The sequence below is a fragment of the Homalodisca vitripennis genome, chromosome 7 (genome assembly GCF_021130785.1).
Source record: "Homalodisca vitripennis isolate AUS2020 chromosome 7, UT_GWSS_2.1, whole genome shotgun sequence".
Lineage (NCBI taxonomy): Eukaryota > Metazoa > Arthropoda > Insecta > Hemiptera > Cicadellidae > Homalodisca > Homalodisca vitripennis.
In genome coordinates, this window is record NC_060213.1 from 129,480,646 (window position 1) to 129,495,681 (window position 15,036).

Sequence of the window (15,036 nt, forward strand, 5' to 3'; positions counted from 1 at the left end):
AGAGATTCATTTTAAATAATTATTAATTTTATTGCGAAGGAATTTGTTGTCACAAAAATTCCACCTGGTGAGACAATTACACCTTTTCATGTAAATTACACTTGATTTCATAGCCTGGGTGTGTTGATATCGAAACGATGCAAAGAGTTGCTTTTGAGTTTCTTTGTCGTCGATTTTTTTTATCTGTTCAAATGGAACCAAAAATTTGATTCTAGATTTGATGATTCTAGATTCCAGGCGTCAAGTCTGTGGCTGTTAGATTTCAGACGATGCACTAAGCGGAAGGTAACATGGAACAAGTGATCAATATGACTTTTAGTGAAGGCTGTCAATTAAAAAAAATAAAATAATGTTTTCTTTTTTAACTATAATTAATTCCATTGTGTACCTGGTGAGACAATGATAACACCTCTTCGTGTAAATTATACTTGATTTTGTTGCCTAAGTGTCTGAAATCGAATCGATCAAAGAACTGTGTTTGAGCTTCTTTGTTACCAACCTTTGTTGAATCTCTTCAGACGGACGTGGACTTCAGACTGTAGACGTCAAGTCTGTGAGAGCGTTACATTTCAGATGCTGCACTAAGCTGAAAGAGAAATAGAACTGAACTCAACATTCGGATCACGATTAGTTTGAACTAATCAGTGATCAATATGATTTCTTTCCACAGATCAAAATGGCGCCGCAAAGAAATACATCGCTGAAATAATGTGGTATCTGTCGTAGGAATAATTTATCATAAGTATGTCAAACTTAAATGTGTACGAGAATACAACCTTTGGTTTCGTAATAAATGTGCGGATATAAAAGACCGTGAATTTAGTCGTGAAAAACGAGGCTATGAGTGTTATTAATTGGTCGTGCAACTTGTTTAGTACCGGTACCGACATCAATAATAAACTGACAAGTTGCCCGGTACCGGTAAGTCAGAAATGATAAAAGACCATTTTAGTCAGTGCTTTAAACACGTCAAAATTTTAACAGAACAAGTCTATAAATTACCGATAAACCAGACTGGTATAGGAAAACAACTTACTGAATTACAAAATGAAAATCCTAAATTAAGCTCTGCTCTGACGAGCATGTATGACAGTCAAGAGGCATTTAACTTGTAACGACCACTATACTTATGAAAGAAACAGGATTTTTCCGGACATTTGCCATCGTTCAGTGAAACAATAAATCAGTAACACTAGGTTTCGAGATCTGCAATCTGATCTCTTCTTCAGGTAATAACTAACCTAATACATAATAATTACAAACTATGTTAAAATAAACCAATCATACCAAAGCGTTGTGGCACGCCTAAGTCAGGAGTCACAACCACCATGTTGTTTTTCAACTTCACTAACTCTAAAAACATGCACTTACCAAAAAACTACACAACACTAATCATTAAAACTGAACTACATAATACAGGTAACAAAACATCTGCATTCGTGAACGATAACAAATGTCCGGAAAATCCTGTTTCCTTTACAATCCTTCCATCGTCAAAAATAACCTTTACCAAAGAGTATGCTTAAACTGAAAACCCCTAAGTGTGGTTAAAATAATTAAGCTAAATGTTCAATTGAAATCAATTTCGAATCTACTAAAAAAGGTAACCATAATTACAAAGGTCTCCATTGGAAGAATAATAGTCGGAATTTGACATCCCAAATACTTGGTCTAAGTTATTCCAAGCAAAAGTGTGACAAACAAAAACAATTATGATGCGATAGAGAAAATAACGTAAAAAACTGTAAGTTAAACTTATTATATAAGTGAATTTACCTGGTCCAGAGAAGATATCCTTTCAACAGAGCATGAAAAGTTGCTAACAATTAATGTTAATATTTAAAACAACTATTTGAAATTAGGTTTCTTTGCTACAATTAAAGCAACACTGTAATGTATCAGTGGAGTTTGGGATACAAGGGAGATGAATGTGGATTTTACCAAAATATGGTAATCTAAAGTTTCCCTGGAGTCCGCTACTACGACTGTATAAGAAAGTATATTATTATATTGCAAGACTTTGAATAAAAATAACTGATACCATGTATAATTATAAAACGAAACAAAAAAGAAAGAAAGAAATTTAAACTCTCATAAAATGTGACTGAGTAACATAGTAGGGCAGTCACTAAATTTTTAGTAATTTTTCTATAATGTTACATGCGCATCAGGGCTACTTTGGAAACTCGATGTTCCAGAGTTTGTTCTAAAGGTGACGTGATTATCCAGTTCTATCGGATTGGCTTCTAGAACGATCGATGAGGTATTAAGGGTAAGTGGAATTCGCACTATGTCCATCTAGGGCACACTCAAAGTTAATATTTTCCATTCATTATTCTCAATAATCATGGACAAAATTCATGATAAATAATTTTGGTTTTTCTGTACATTACTGCTACAATCTCTTCCAAAAATCATGTCTCTGCCCCCCCCCCCCCCCGATACTGCAGAGTCCGATATGGTTCTGTTCAAGACGTTATGTTGAACTATCCTTAACTGATATTTCACAGTGAGAATTATGTTTAGCCAACTTACATAGTGGCGAAAATTAGGTAAGCTTATCACTAAAATTCATTTTTGCTTTCGCCAGAATGGAAAAGTAAAAAAAGAGTCGCGTCTGAAACAAATAAGACGAGATATTCGTTTTAACAAACAATAATAAAGTACGGATAATATGACAAAATATATTTAAAAATTAATAGATGATACAGTGTTATAAAAATAATTTATCGGAAATTATAAGTTTAGTGTTTAAAATCCGGTAAATCTGTTAGTTGTAATGTTTGTCTATTTATCAGAACAGCGTTTTTTGTTGATAAGATAATGTTTCGTTATAAATGGAAAAAATCCTTAGTAAAAATCAATATTATAAAGAACAAAAAGAAATGACCGTTTAAAAAAATATTTGTTCTTGCCGGCGTGACGTAGTTGATTGTAATATTTTTCTGTTAATGCAGATAAAGACAACTGTCTTAATCTTGAATTATCAGACAAAAAATAAAATATGTTTAGGTTTAATGAAAAATATTTAATAGCAATTTGTAAATTTCTCGCAGATTGTCCTTTACGTTTAGTGTATTTGAACAGTTATTATTTTACTTCACTAGATTTGGTATATAATCTAAGAAGTGAATTATGAATTTTCAGCCTTGGAGAGATAGCGAGTTATAAAATCCAAAATTATAATTTGCCTTCAAAAAGATCGCCAAGAATAGGGAAATGTTTGCAACAAGCTGGCGAGAATAACATTAGACTTAGAAACATGTTATCTGAGGCACATTTAGTCACAATCTACAATGCCTTGTTTCATAGTTATCTTAGATACGGACTCGCTCTAAAGTCATGCGGTGAGCTATGGGGCTGTGTTTCTCCTTCAGAAGAAAGTATTCCATATAATTTCATCCACTGGTTATCAGGATCACTGTGCACCAATTTTTTAGAGACTTGGGATCCAGACTGTTTTTGGCCAATACATTCTTCAGAGCCTAGTTTATATAAGAGAACAATTTTACTCTTTTTAATCTAGAGCTGACACACATCTCAGATTCTCCGTGGTTTAAATAATAGAGACTTCCCCTATTGCCGACTTAGTAAGACAAATGACTGCTTCTAGTGCTGGCACTCAGCATGTTTAAACACACTCCTAAATGATTGGATAAAAATGCATTTAAAAAATTAAATTATAGTTACTCTCCACATCGTTCTGCTCTCTTGATGAGTTTTGTTTTGCTGTTTGGACAGAGGGAGGGACTCTCGTATAGTACCGCCATCTTGCCTAGAGGTTTGTTTTAAATAGTATTTATTAATTTTAAGCCCAATTACGCGATCTATCCAGCTAATCTGGTCAAAGATGCAGTCTTTAAGTGTTCAAGTAAAAGAGTATTCAATATAAATTCAAGGAAGAGGGAATTTGAAGCAGCATACATTAAAAGAAGAACTACATTGTTGGGTGACAAGACAAAAGAACCAATGACAATCAAAGTTCTTTTACTGATGCCTTTTCCTGTCCTGATGCATAACCAAACCCATGAAATAATACAATAACCAGACAAAGTAGGAAAATAGTTAATTTTCAGAGACCAAACAAGCTAAAAGAATGTATACAATATTCATATGGGATGGGTATATTTATCAGGAAAGGTACTTTATTTTAGATTGAGCTGAAAAGAAGCTCGTACAAGTAAGATCGTCAGGCGTTCCTTTAGTTATCATCAGATAAATATGCAAACATAGCAAGGGAGAGTAAAGTTTAATTATGAATACAACAAGTGCAAACAAGGTCTATATGGTTTAAAGAAAATAGTAGGTGATTACTTTTTATGCACATAGATCTGATTTACTTATGCTAAAATAAATTTGCACTTAAATTTAGAAAGTTTTTAGAAATTAAAGAAAAAATTACAGTGCTTTATAGTTTATATTTTGTTAATAGTTAAATAAATGAACAGTTTTGAAACTCATATACCAAGTTGATTACACCAAACGCAGAAGTGCACGTGCCGTTTAAATATAATTTGGTTTGTATGGCCATGCGTCTAACACAGCACTCTTGATTTTTCGCAGTACTGGTAGTACACATGTATTCGATAATATGTCTAACATTAGACATTATACAAAACATTTAAGACTTCAAATATTTACAGTTATAAAACCAAAGATTGTTCCTGGTTTGTTTCGGACCTTTTTACATACAAATCCTATTAAAAATGTGTAAGGAGCGATTTATGTCTGTCAAATTAAGGGACGTAAATTCGTAAAAGCAATAAAAATATATGTGTGGAGTTGCATGGTTAAGTTTCAAAGCTTTATTTATATGATTAAAAAGCGTCCTATATATACCATTTTATTTTGACGTTTTGATTTTGCTCATTACTTGAACTAAATAAACAACAGTCTGCTTGAACTAACCTAACATTAACATGTCAACAACCTGTGAATTCATATTTTGAAACAAAAAAACTTTGTTTTAATGTCGATAGACGAGGAAAAGCTGCATTCAGAGGATAACATAACCATGGCACAATATCCTGATATTGATACACAAAATGTGAGATACCCATTTTGTATAGTTTGGACACCTATTCCATTTTTAACGTGAGTTTATTTTATGCTACTAGGGTATTTAGAAAACATTCTTATTTATTTAATATTTGTTTCAATATATGGTGTCTTTAATGAGCAGCCTACACTTAATAGTCATGGTTATTATCCACCTTCGATATTATTATTTGCAATACAATGAAAACAAAAATAATAAATTACAATTTTTAATGAAATAAATATATATCAATAATATAAAAACAATATCAACTTTTGGTATTTATTTACAATACCGTGACCATGAAAAATGGACTTTTTTTCATGGGTTGGGCATTTATAGCCAAGTGTTATTATCACAGGTGCATATAAACTGGGGGGAAAGTATATCATTGTATTATATTGATGCCTTTCGGGCATTATTGCATTAAAGATGGAAAATAACCGACAAAATTTTGTCGAACAACACTTGAAGGGTTAAGGATCAGGGGCATCACGTGATCTGGGATTCGACTTTTGCAAGCTCGAGTTAATTTTTTTTCTAAAAGAGCAAGCAGTGCGCAGCACTGCGCAGCGGGCAGGCATCGTTGACAGGATTAACGTCATCATTTCAGTAAAATTGCCAGAGGTACTGTCAAAAACAGAGTTTTCAGAGGATTTCAAAAAATCGTAACTCCTTTGATTTTCGTTGCCGATGAATTTTTTCTTCACTATTGTTTTCAGGAAAAATTGTAGTTTTCAGGAAAAAAAAATGAACATACCTTTCCATGGTCACGATTTTGTAAATTGATACCCAACTTTTTCCTAGACCTACATATTAGAGAAACGTTACAGTAATAGCTTGCCCAGATAGCAGTGAGTGGTTTTGTGAAATAGATGAGAGGCTGCAGTAGGGTATACCAGCCACCATCACAATCGAATCATGATTATCAATTATAAAATATATTGTTACTATCGATACACATTTTACTTTAGATTTTAGATATTCATAATTAATGATTGTCTGCTGTTTTTTATTTTTGCTGCAGTAAGGGCACCTCGACAATTGAATTGATAAGAAATATCTAAATTATTCAATATAAAAAATGTTATATATTATAGATATTCATATTAATAGCTGTTACTTTACAGAATAACAGTGTTATTTAAAATTAATTTAATTAAAACAAAGAAAAAATCATTTACGTAGTGAGTTTCTTTTGCCAAAGGAAAAACACAATACTGTTAAAAACACACTTGAGAAGACTTTTTAGCACTCTAAATTTGGTTTAATGAGTATATTAACAATCATGTACCCTATTTTAGTTGGAATTATACCAACTATGAGTTTCTAATAAAAGAATGTAGTTTTGACATCATCAGTACATGCAGAAATCCATGGCAGATTGGGTATAATTTTGTAGAGAGATTAATTTTGTATGATTATAAAAGTATAACAAGTATTACTATTTTTTATAATATTAAATACCTATATTCTTTTACATATAGATATAAGCTTCATTATACAACAATTATAAAGGCCAATAATGTAATTTGTTTTGACATTATTGTTCAAAATTAATTAGAACAAAGTAAATTCATGTGTATGGTACTTGAATGATGGCCGCAAGAACAATGGTGATGTACATGTGCTATTTGTGCCATAAGGTGGTTGGCACGTTTATCCTTCAAAATTGTAAAAGTAATGAAATGTTACAAGGTTTTGTTTGTTACGTTTTATAAATTTAATATACTTAGCCTAAATAGTTTTGTATTCATCATGAATTTTATTATTTTTCAAGATATAAAAACAGCTGAACTGTACTATAGTTTTTTTAATGAAATAAAAAATACGTACACATTGTTCTAGGAGGCTCCATGGTGGCTGAAGTTGTCCAAAATTCCACAGTGTACGGAACCATTCCGTAATAACTTGCCAATTGATTAAGTGTTTAGCCTACTGTTCATTTTATTTTCAAGGTACTTTGGTCAATAATGATTTCAAATTAGTGAAATTATCTTCTAATTTGTGTTTCTCAGGAAAAAAATTTCACAACAAATCTCTGTCGTAGTAAATCATATCTGATTTGAGATCAAATAGTAATACAGGACTTTGTAATCCTACATTTGCCTCTCAATGAAATCATTTCATCTCATTTGAATGAGGTAGTATATGAGGTAAAATTGCATTAAAATGATAAAATATCACTAGTGTGATTTGTAAACTAGTTACAATGTATTTCTCAATTACCAATCATTTAAATACAAATTAAAAGACACCAGAAATCCTCCAAAGACTCTCAAAGTATCAGATGTATTATGTGCAATAGTAGGTATACATTTAGCATATAAATATTTAAACACGTTGCTCTATTTTGAGATAGATCATACCTGGACGATGTCCCAGTAGCGACAAAAAAATTAACCCTTTTGAATTTATGTGGAAAACATTTCCTTGCATTTCAGAATTGCATAAAAGACTGTTTTAAGACCTCATATTTTCAAAAGTTCCCTGACCACCATTTCTTCAACGACTTTTCTTTTCCCTCCAGACAGCCCTGGAGTTTACAGGTCTTCCACCATCCAGAAATCAATCACTGATTTTATACATATACAATGTATAGAACTCAGACACAATATCCTAAAATAATACTTTCTAACAATCAGTGTCTAATGTTTTTATACTAAAACGAACAAGCAAGTTTGGAGTAAAAAAAATATATTAGTGTAAAAAATTGTGATAATTTGATGTAATTATTCCTAAAGCAGGTGAAGTTAAGTGAAATAAAACTTTAAAAAAGAAACTGATTAGTAATTTTTAATATTTTAAAATTAAGATAAACCTTATATAAAAAAAAAATATTTCCAGGTGGTTATTCCCCTTTATTGGGCACATGGGAATTTGCACCTCCAATGGCGTAGTAAGAGACTTTGCCGGTCCATACTTTGTCAGCGAAGATCATATGGCGTTTGGGAACCCAACGAAATACTGGCAGTTACAACCAGATAAGGTCCCTGGTGGCCCAGCATCTTGGGACAGAGCCATTGCTGATGCTGCAGACGTGTATAAAGGACGAATGGTGAGGTTATAAATAGTGTATTTTCATTTGTTGATTTAAATTATTTATTAAATACGTAGTAAAACATATGTATATTGCATTTTCTTATTGAATTAGGTCATAAAATAAACTATTTCATCTCGTAACTATATGTACATAAAACCTATATATTTTCAAAAGTATTGAAATAAAAAATAAAATATTAAGCGGTTTTCAATAATGTGAAATTTGTATAAGTATATATATTGCCAATACATTGAATGAATTTACAGTTGCAATAAATAGAAAACCTCCTAAAGTACTTGGGTGCTACAAAGTTATACAGGGTGTGTAATAATCAGCCTGCAAAGTCTCCAAATGATCAATGCTGGTAGTCCTATAGTGATACATAGAGAAGGACTTGGTGTAATAAGGTACATGCCAAGGGATACTCAAAGAGATGGAGAGTGGTGTGATATGTGCTAGCCAACTAGGAGCGTTTATTTGCATACCCCTGTATACATTGTAGAAACTGCAACTCATATTGCCAACACAAATTATAAATAAAATACTTTGAATTGAATATACAGCAGAGTCTTGATAATCCAAGGTAATTGGGGGCTGGTAGTACCTTGAATTTCAAGAAACTCGAATTACACGGAATAAACGGGAAAAGAGCGTTCTTAACGTATTTTTACATGATATTTAATCTATACAGTAATCTATATATGTACAGTAAAGCACATATTTCATTATTCAGTTACCTACTATGCATATACGTATGATTTATTTAATAAAAGGAGTCCAATAAATTTTGATAATTTCTTTTTTGCTGTGATATCCCGCCATCGTCTGAGGAGCATTCTATCGACTGTGGTTGCTTCCGGTTGTTGTTCTATTGTAAATGCAGGATCCAGTTCACCTTATGTTAACTCGTTTCAGAAAAACAAAGCTTTTTTCCTGAAGGATTGAGCCCGAAATAGGGCTTCCTTTTTGCTGTTCACTGAACCAGAGAAAAAGGGCTTCACTTCTTTTTTCATACTCCAATTTTTTCATCGATTTTCTATTAGATGCAGTTATGTCAGCACTTTTAACAGAAAAAAACTGTTCAATTTTGCTTCGGTTTCTGCACCATTTACCTACACAATAATCAAATGCTATTTTCTTCATTGATTGTCCTTGATAAATCCTTTTCAACACTGAGTTTTTCTTTGATAGAAACAAACTTTCTCTTCGTTTTTCCACTCATTCACACTAAATTAGTTAAAAATTCACAAAAATGACACAAAAAGTAATCCACACACTTAGTGACACCTGATATGCAACTGAATTGAATGCCTGAAAATCATAAAACAATAGCTAATGAACCCAAACTGGTTACAGTGGTAGTAAGAGTGACACTGATCTAATTTTCATAATGTGAGAATCATCTGAGCAGACAGGTACCATTGTCCACTGACCTTCACTTCTCAAAAAATCAAAAAGCACTGAACGACTCAATGCTGACTTGTATACAGCGTGCCGTAAACAAATTTCAGGTGCTTCACTTCAGGATTGACACGGACTACTTTACTGATTTATAAAAACAATCTACAATTTTTTTTACTCTAAGGTGCATGGATTACACCTTGGTTTACACGGAATCTCGGATTATTGTGACTCAAATTATCGAGACTCTACTGTACTACACATACCACTAGTATAAGAAGAATTCCATGTACATAAACGTTGTTCTTTAAGGTAACATAACTTATTATTCCACCTATGAAGACGGGTGGAACAAAAATCCATTAGTGTTTCTATACTGAATGCGTTATATAGGACTAAATATAACTTTATCTTGTAAAACATTATTCTCTGAACAAGTGACTATTGTAATGAATGTAAAATGTTCTGATTTTGTTCAGTATTGAAAACTTCTATGCCTGTTATAATACAGTCTGTGCTGTGACAATTGTCATTCGATGGTGGCCCTTGCTCTCAACAACATGAAGTACAATAATGAAGGAGGTTGGAACATGGTGAATGTGGCATAACTTGTATGTCTGTTGTAGCACAACCTGTGCTGTGACAATTGTCATTCGATGGTGGCCCTTGCTCTCAACAACATGAAGTACAATAATGAAGGAGATTGGAACATGGTGAATGTGGCATAACTTGTATGTCTGTTGTAGCACAGTCTGTGCTGTGACAATTGTCATTCGATGGTGGCCCTTGCTCTCAACAACATGAAGTACAATAATGGAGGAGATTGGAACATGGTGAATGTGGCATAACTTGTATGTGTGTTGTAGCACAACCTGTGCTGTGACAATTGTCATTCGATGGTGGCCCTTGCTCTCAACAACATGAAGTACAATAATGAAGGAGATTGGAACATGGTGAATGTGGCATAACTTGTATGTCTGTTGTAGCACAGTCTGTGCTGTGACAATTTTCATTCGATGGTGGCCCTTGCTCTCAACAACATGAAGTACAATAATGAAGGAGGTTGGAACATGGTGAATGTGGCATAACTTGTATGTGTGTTGTAGCACAACCTGTGCTGTGACAATTGTCATTCGATGGTGGCCATTGCTCTCAACAACATGAAGTACAATAATGAAGGAGGTTGGAACATGGTGAATGTGGCATAACTTGTATGTGTGTTGTAGCACAACCTGTGCTGTGACAATTGTCATTCGATGGTGGCCCTTGCTCTCAACAACATGAAGTACAATAATGAAGGAGGTTGGAACATGGTGAATGTGGCATAACTTGTATGTCTGTTGTAGCACAACCTGTGCTGTGACAATTGTCATTCGATGGTGGCTTTTGCTCTCAACAACATGAAGTACAATAATGGAGGAGATTGGAACATGGTGAATGTGGCATAACTTGTATGTGTGTTGTAGCACAACCTGTGCTGTGACAATTGTCATTCGATGGTGGCCCTTGCTCTCAACAACATGAAGTACAATAATATTGGAACATGGTGAATGTGGCATAACTTGTATGTCTGTTGTAGCACATGTGACAACATTCGATGGTGGCTTTTGACCTCAACAGCATGAAGTACAATAATGAAGGAGGTTGGAACATGTGGCATAACTTGTATGTGTGTTGTAGCACAACCTGTGCTGTGACAATTGTCATTCGATGGTGGCCATTGCTCTCAACAACATGAAGTACAATAATGAAGGAGGTTGGAACATGGTGAATGTGGCATAACTTGTATGTCTGTTGTAGCACAACCTGTGCTGTGACAATTGTCATTCGATGGTGGCCCTTGCTCTCAACAATATGAAGTACAATAATGAAGGTGGTTGGAACATGGTGAATGTGGCGTTTAGATCCCTCATCTTCAGTAAATACATCAGGTGAATAAAACACTAAATTAGTTCATGGTAGATCGTTTTGTTTGTCTTAAATAATTTCATTTGGAAGACAAAATGTTGGTTTTAATCAGTTAATGGTGTGAAATGTAACATTCTTAGATAGATTGATATTTATTGAAATGAAGAATTTTGAAAATGCAACCTTCATTACTCATAGTTATGCTCACGGACTATAGAAAATATTAGCCTAATTTAACACTGGCCATTTTAGTATTTACAATTGTACACAACCAAGTGCCGGTGCAAAGTTGTTCAATCTGTTTCTCTCTCTGATATCAGGACAACAAAATGTGCTGCATGACAAGCTCATCTATAGCCTTCACAATTTAAATAATCTCTGCTGTGAATACACAACCACTTAGAGCTAATTGTGCACTACATACTATAGCAGATAATTCTTGCTAGACTTTTTTCAATTTTGATTTATATTCACATTTAATTCTAAACTGTTGACAGCATTGCATTTCTCGATGAAATTCAAATAAAGATTTCAACTGTTGACTGTGACCCATATTGAAAGGAAAACATCCAATGTGCCGGATAAACGCCAGAATAATAAGAACATTGGATTGTCTGTTAATTTGAACCAATTACATATACAGTATTATTGTTAGTACAAATAAATATTTATTAAATAGAATAATGTCTTTGTTTGTATTTTGAAAAACAATAGTGTTATATTATATCCAAACTGTTACAAGATTTAATCTCTTAAATGGTCTACCAATCTTCCAAAGTTTAATCTCATAAATGGTCTACCAATCATCCAAAGTGTAGACTGATTGGTCCATAAATAAGTTTTTTTAGGTTGTGCTTCAGAGCATTACACTTTTTATTAGTCTATAATACTGAATTATATCCTGCATAATATGACAAAAAGCGTTCTGAATAATACTTACTATGGTCTGTAAGATTGTATATTCTTATTTATCAAAATAGCATTAGTATTATTCATGTTAAAGACATTTCAAATTACAGTACAGTAGAGTCCCGTTAATCCGACCTAATTGGGACCGAGCCCTATTCGGATTATGTGATTGTTTGGATTAGCCAGAATTACAGAAAAATACCGTTTTAAACTTGAGAGTGGATCTATTTTGTTATACAATTATCAACATTGTTTATTAAAACATGTTTTCTGACTGTTGCATTGTATTTCTTGACAAATAAACGTGTTTGCGAATACCAAGCACATTTACCGTATTTAGTGTGAGAGTTCTATTGTTAAGAAATGTGAGCGTACTGGATATTGTACGGGTCCACGCGTTCAATAGTAGTACGAAACTACGCGTCATCTAATAGACTCTCTTCAATGCGACAGAAGACAATAACTGAATTTATGTCTTTTAACAATTAATATTGTGCTCAATATTAATACAGTACTGTACGTCCAATTTTGGTTTGATTTCACTTCTTAATACAGTAATTTAACTCATACTTAACCTATAAGTTTCAATTTGGTACTGTATTTAACTTCATTATTTATGTACTGTACCGTACACAATTTGTCTTAATAAAATACCGTATGTCTATTTAATTAAAGTGTTCTTTGTTTATGTACGAAATGATGCACCCATTTTCATTTTCGTAATTAGTTCCTATAACTGTTCATTATCGTTATAAATAATTCCTCCTGGACCTGTTCGGATTAACCGACGTTCGGATTACACGTGTTCGGATTAGCGGGACTCCACTGTACCATAAACGTGTAACTATTTTTCATGGCCTCCTTGAAAGTTGCTGCACTGATGAGGATTTTACTTGTATTAATTGTAGTCCTCCATCGTATTTATTACATATTTCTTATGTTTCAGTGTTGGTGCTTGGCTTAAAACATGGTTGCCGTTCACCGTTTGGATCTCGGTTCTTCTTGTTTACATTTTAATTCTGAATGGAAAAATATAAATTTGCTGCTGACATTCCTTTATATGGTGATGTAAAAAAAATTGTTTCATTGCAATTTTAAATTATTTAATTAGTATTTATATTCAAGTTTGACTTATTCTTACTGTAAATGTATAGAAAGAATGGTATTTATTTCTTCTAACTTCAGTGTAAATAAAATTACAAATTAGTTATTAAGGATTAAGAAAAAAATAAATGTATCGTAATTTTTAGCCTAAAAATTCGGTGTTAGCAACTATTTTTTAATTTTTAAAATAAAAAAATTACATCATTAATATAATGTAATTCTGAAGTGGCATTTTTAAGCATCATTATTTATAACAAATAGTTTGTATCAATTTGTATTTGTCGAAGTTTGATTCAATTCACTTTCATTAACTGTTACTGCACAATTTTTTTCAATTCTGTAATTTATATTATTCAATTCATTCTCATTTCCCTATGGTTACATCTCATCAATATTTCAAAATAACTACTTTTTCTTGTTCTTTGCAAAGTAATGCCAGAAGGAAATATGATTTATTTTTCAATTTACCTTGTGTATTTTTCAACAAAACATTTTTTGGTGCCATTGTGTAAAAGACAATGCTATATTTTAATTTTGTATTATTGTAAATGCAAATTACGTTCTAACATTTTCATGTTTTATTTAATGAGACTTTTTTACACTTCAAGTATAAAGTTTCTTCAATAATTAATAAACTCTGTTTTTTAATAAATATATAAAATGAAAATGTAATGCAATGAATTGTATTTTGTATCGAAATGGAATCTTGGTTATAGACTAATTGATTACAGGAACTTTTACGCTTGTGTTACGATTAATGTTTATTGTTATGTGATGTGTTGGTTTTAACATATCAGGTGAACGAAGATAGCATAAATTCAGGAACTCTTGCAATTATATGTAATTTTTAATTTATTTATAGTTTTAGATTACCTGTATTTGTCAGTGTTAAAAATATTGTTCTAATGTAAATTATTGTAGAGAAACTTCTACTAGTAATGTCAGTGCAATGTAATGTAAGATTATATTAAATGTTACCGTACTTTTGTTATAATAAATTATTTTTATTAGTTTGTGTGTATATTTACCACATGCCATTACCATGTTTAAAATAAAATAACCTCTGAGCACCAGAGGATAATTTATTGTTTATTTATACACAGAAATATTAACAATTTACAATAAAAATAAATACAATACATTGACAATATATATGTAGTAACCTGGGGCAACAATCTAAAAATGTACTAGAAATTAAAAACTGTGAAAAACTAATATAGATAATAAATAGAACAGAATGTATATGAATAGCAACAATAAGATCTTGCAAATGACAACGGATGCAATAATATACACAATACAACAGGAGCTAGTCCAGTAAATGACAACATGAAGAGAGAAATAAACGGGATTAACTTAGAATCTTATTTAGTGCCATTTTCTGGAACGTTTCAATAGAAGAACTAAAGAAAGTTCAAACCAATGCCTCATTATTTATAGTAGTGAACTGTGGTGACTGTAGTTGGTTGGATGAAAGTGCTTAGAGAAATGTGAGGATAGTGAGTGTGACGAGGAACATTGATATTGAGTTAAAGGATTTGGCTTTTATAATTTCGTAGAGAAACAGAAGGCAGAGTAATGTCCGCAACTCAGCTAAGGGTGGAAGGTGTAGCTTATGACTCTCCATTTAATC

General features: G+C 32.3%; 1 protein-coding gene across 1 annotated transcript; it reads left to right on the top strand.

Annotated features, from left to right (window-relative positions):
• The first annotated feature begins 4,810 nt into the window (after positions 1-4,810).
• On the top strand, positions 4,811-14,413 carry LOC124366318 (transmembrane protein 222). Its single transcript, XM_046822774.1, has 4 exons — positions 4,811-5,094; positions 7,886-8,096; positions 11,283-11,413; positions 13,246-14,413. Exons 1-4 carry the CDS (start codon positions 4,970-4,972, stop codon positions 13,334-13,336), a joined length of 558 nt encoding a protein of 185 aa, XP_046678730.1. The 5' UTR covers positions 4,811-4,969; the 3' UTR covers positions 13,337-14,413.
• Positions 14,414-15,036: the final 623 nt, after the last annotated feature.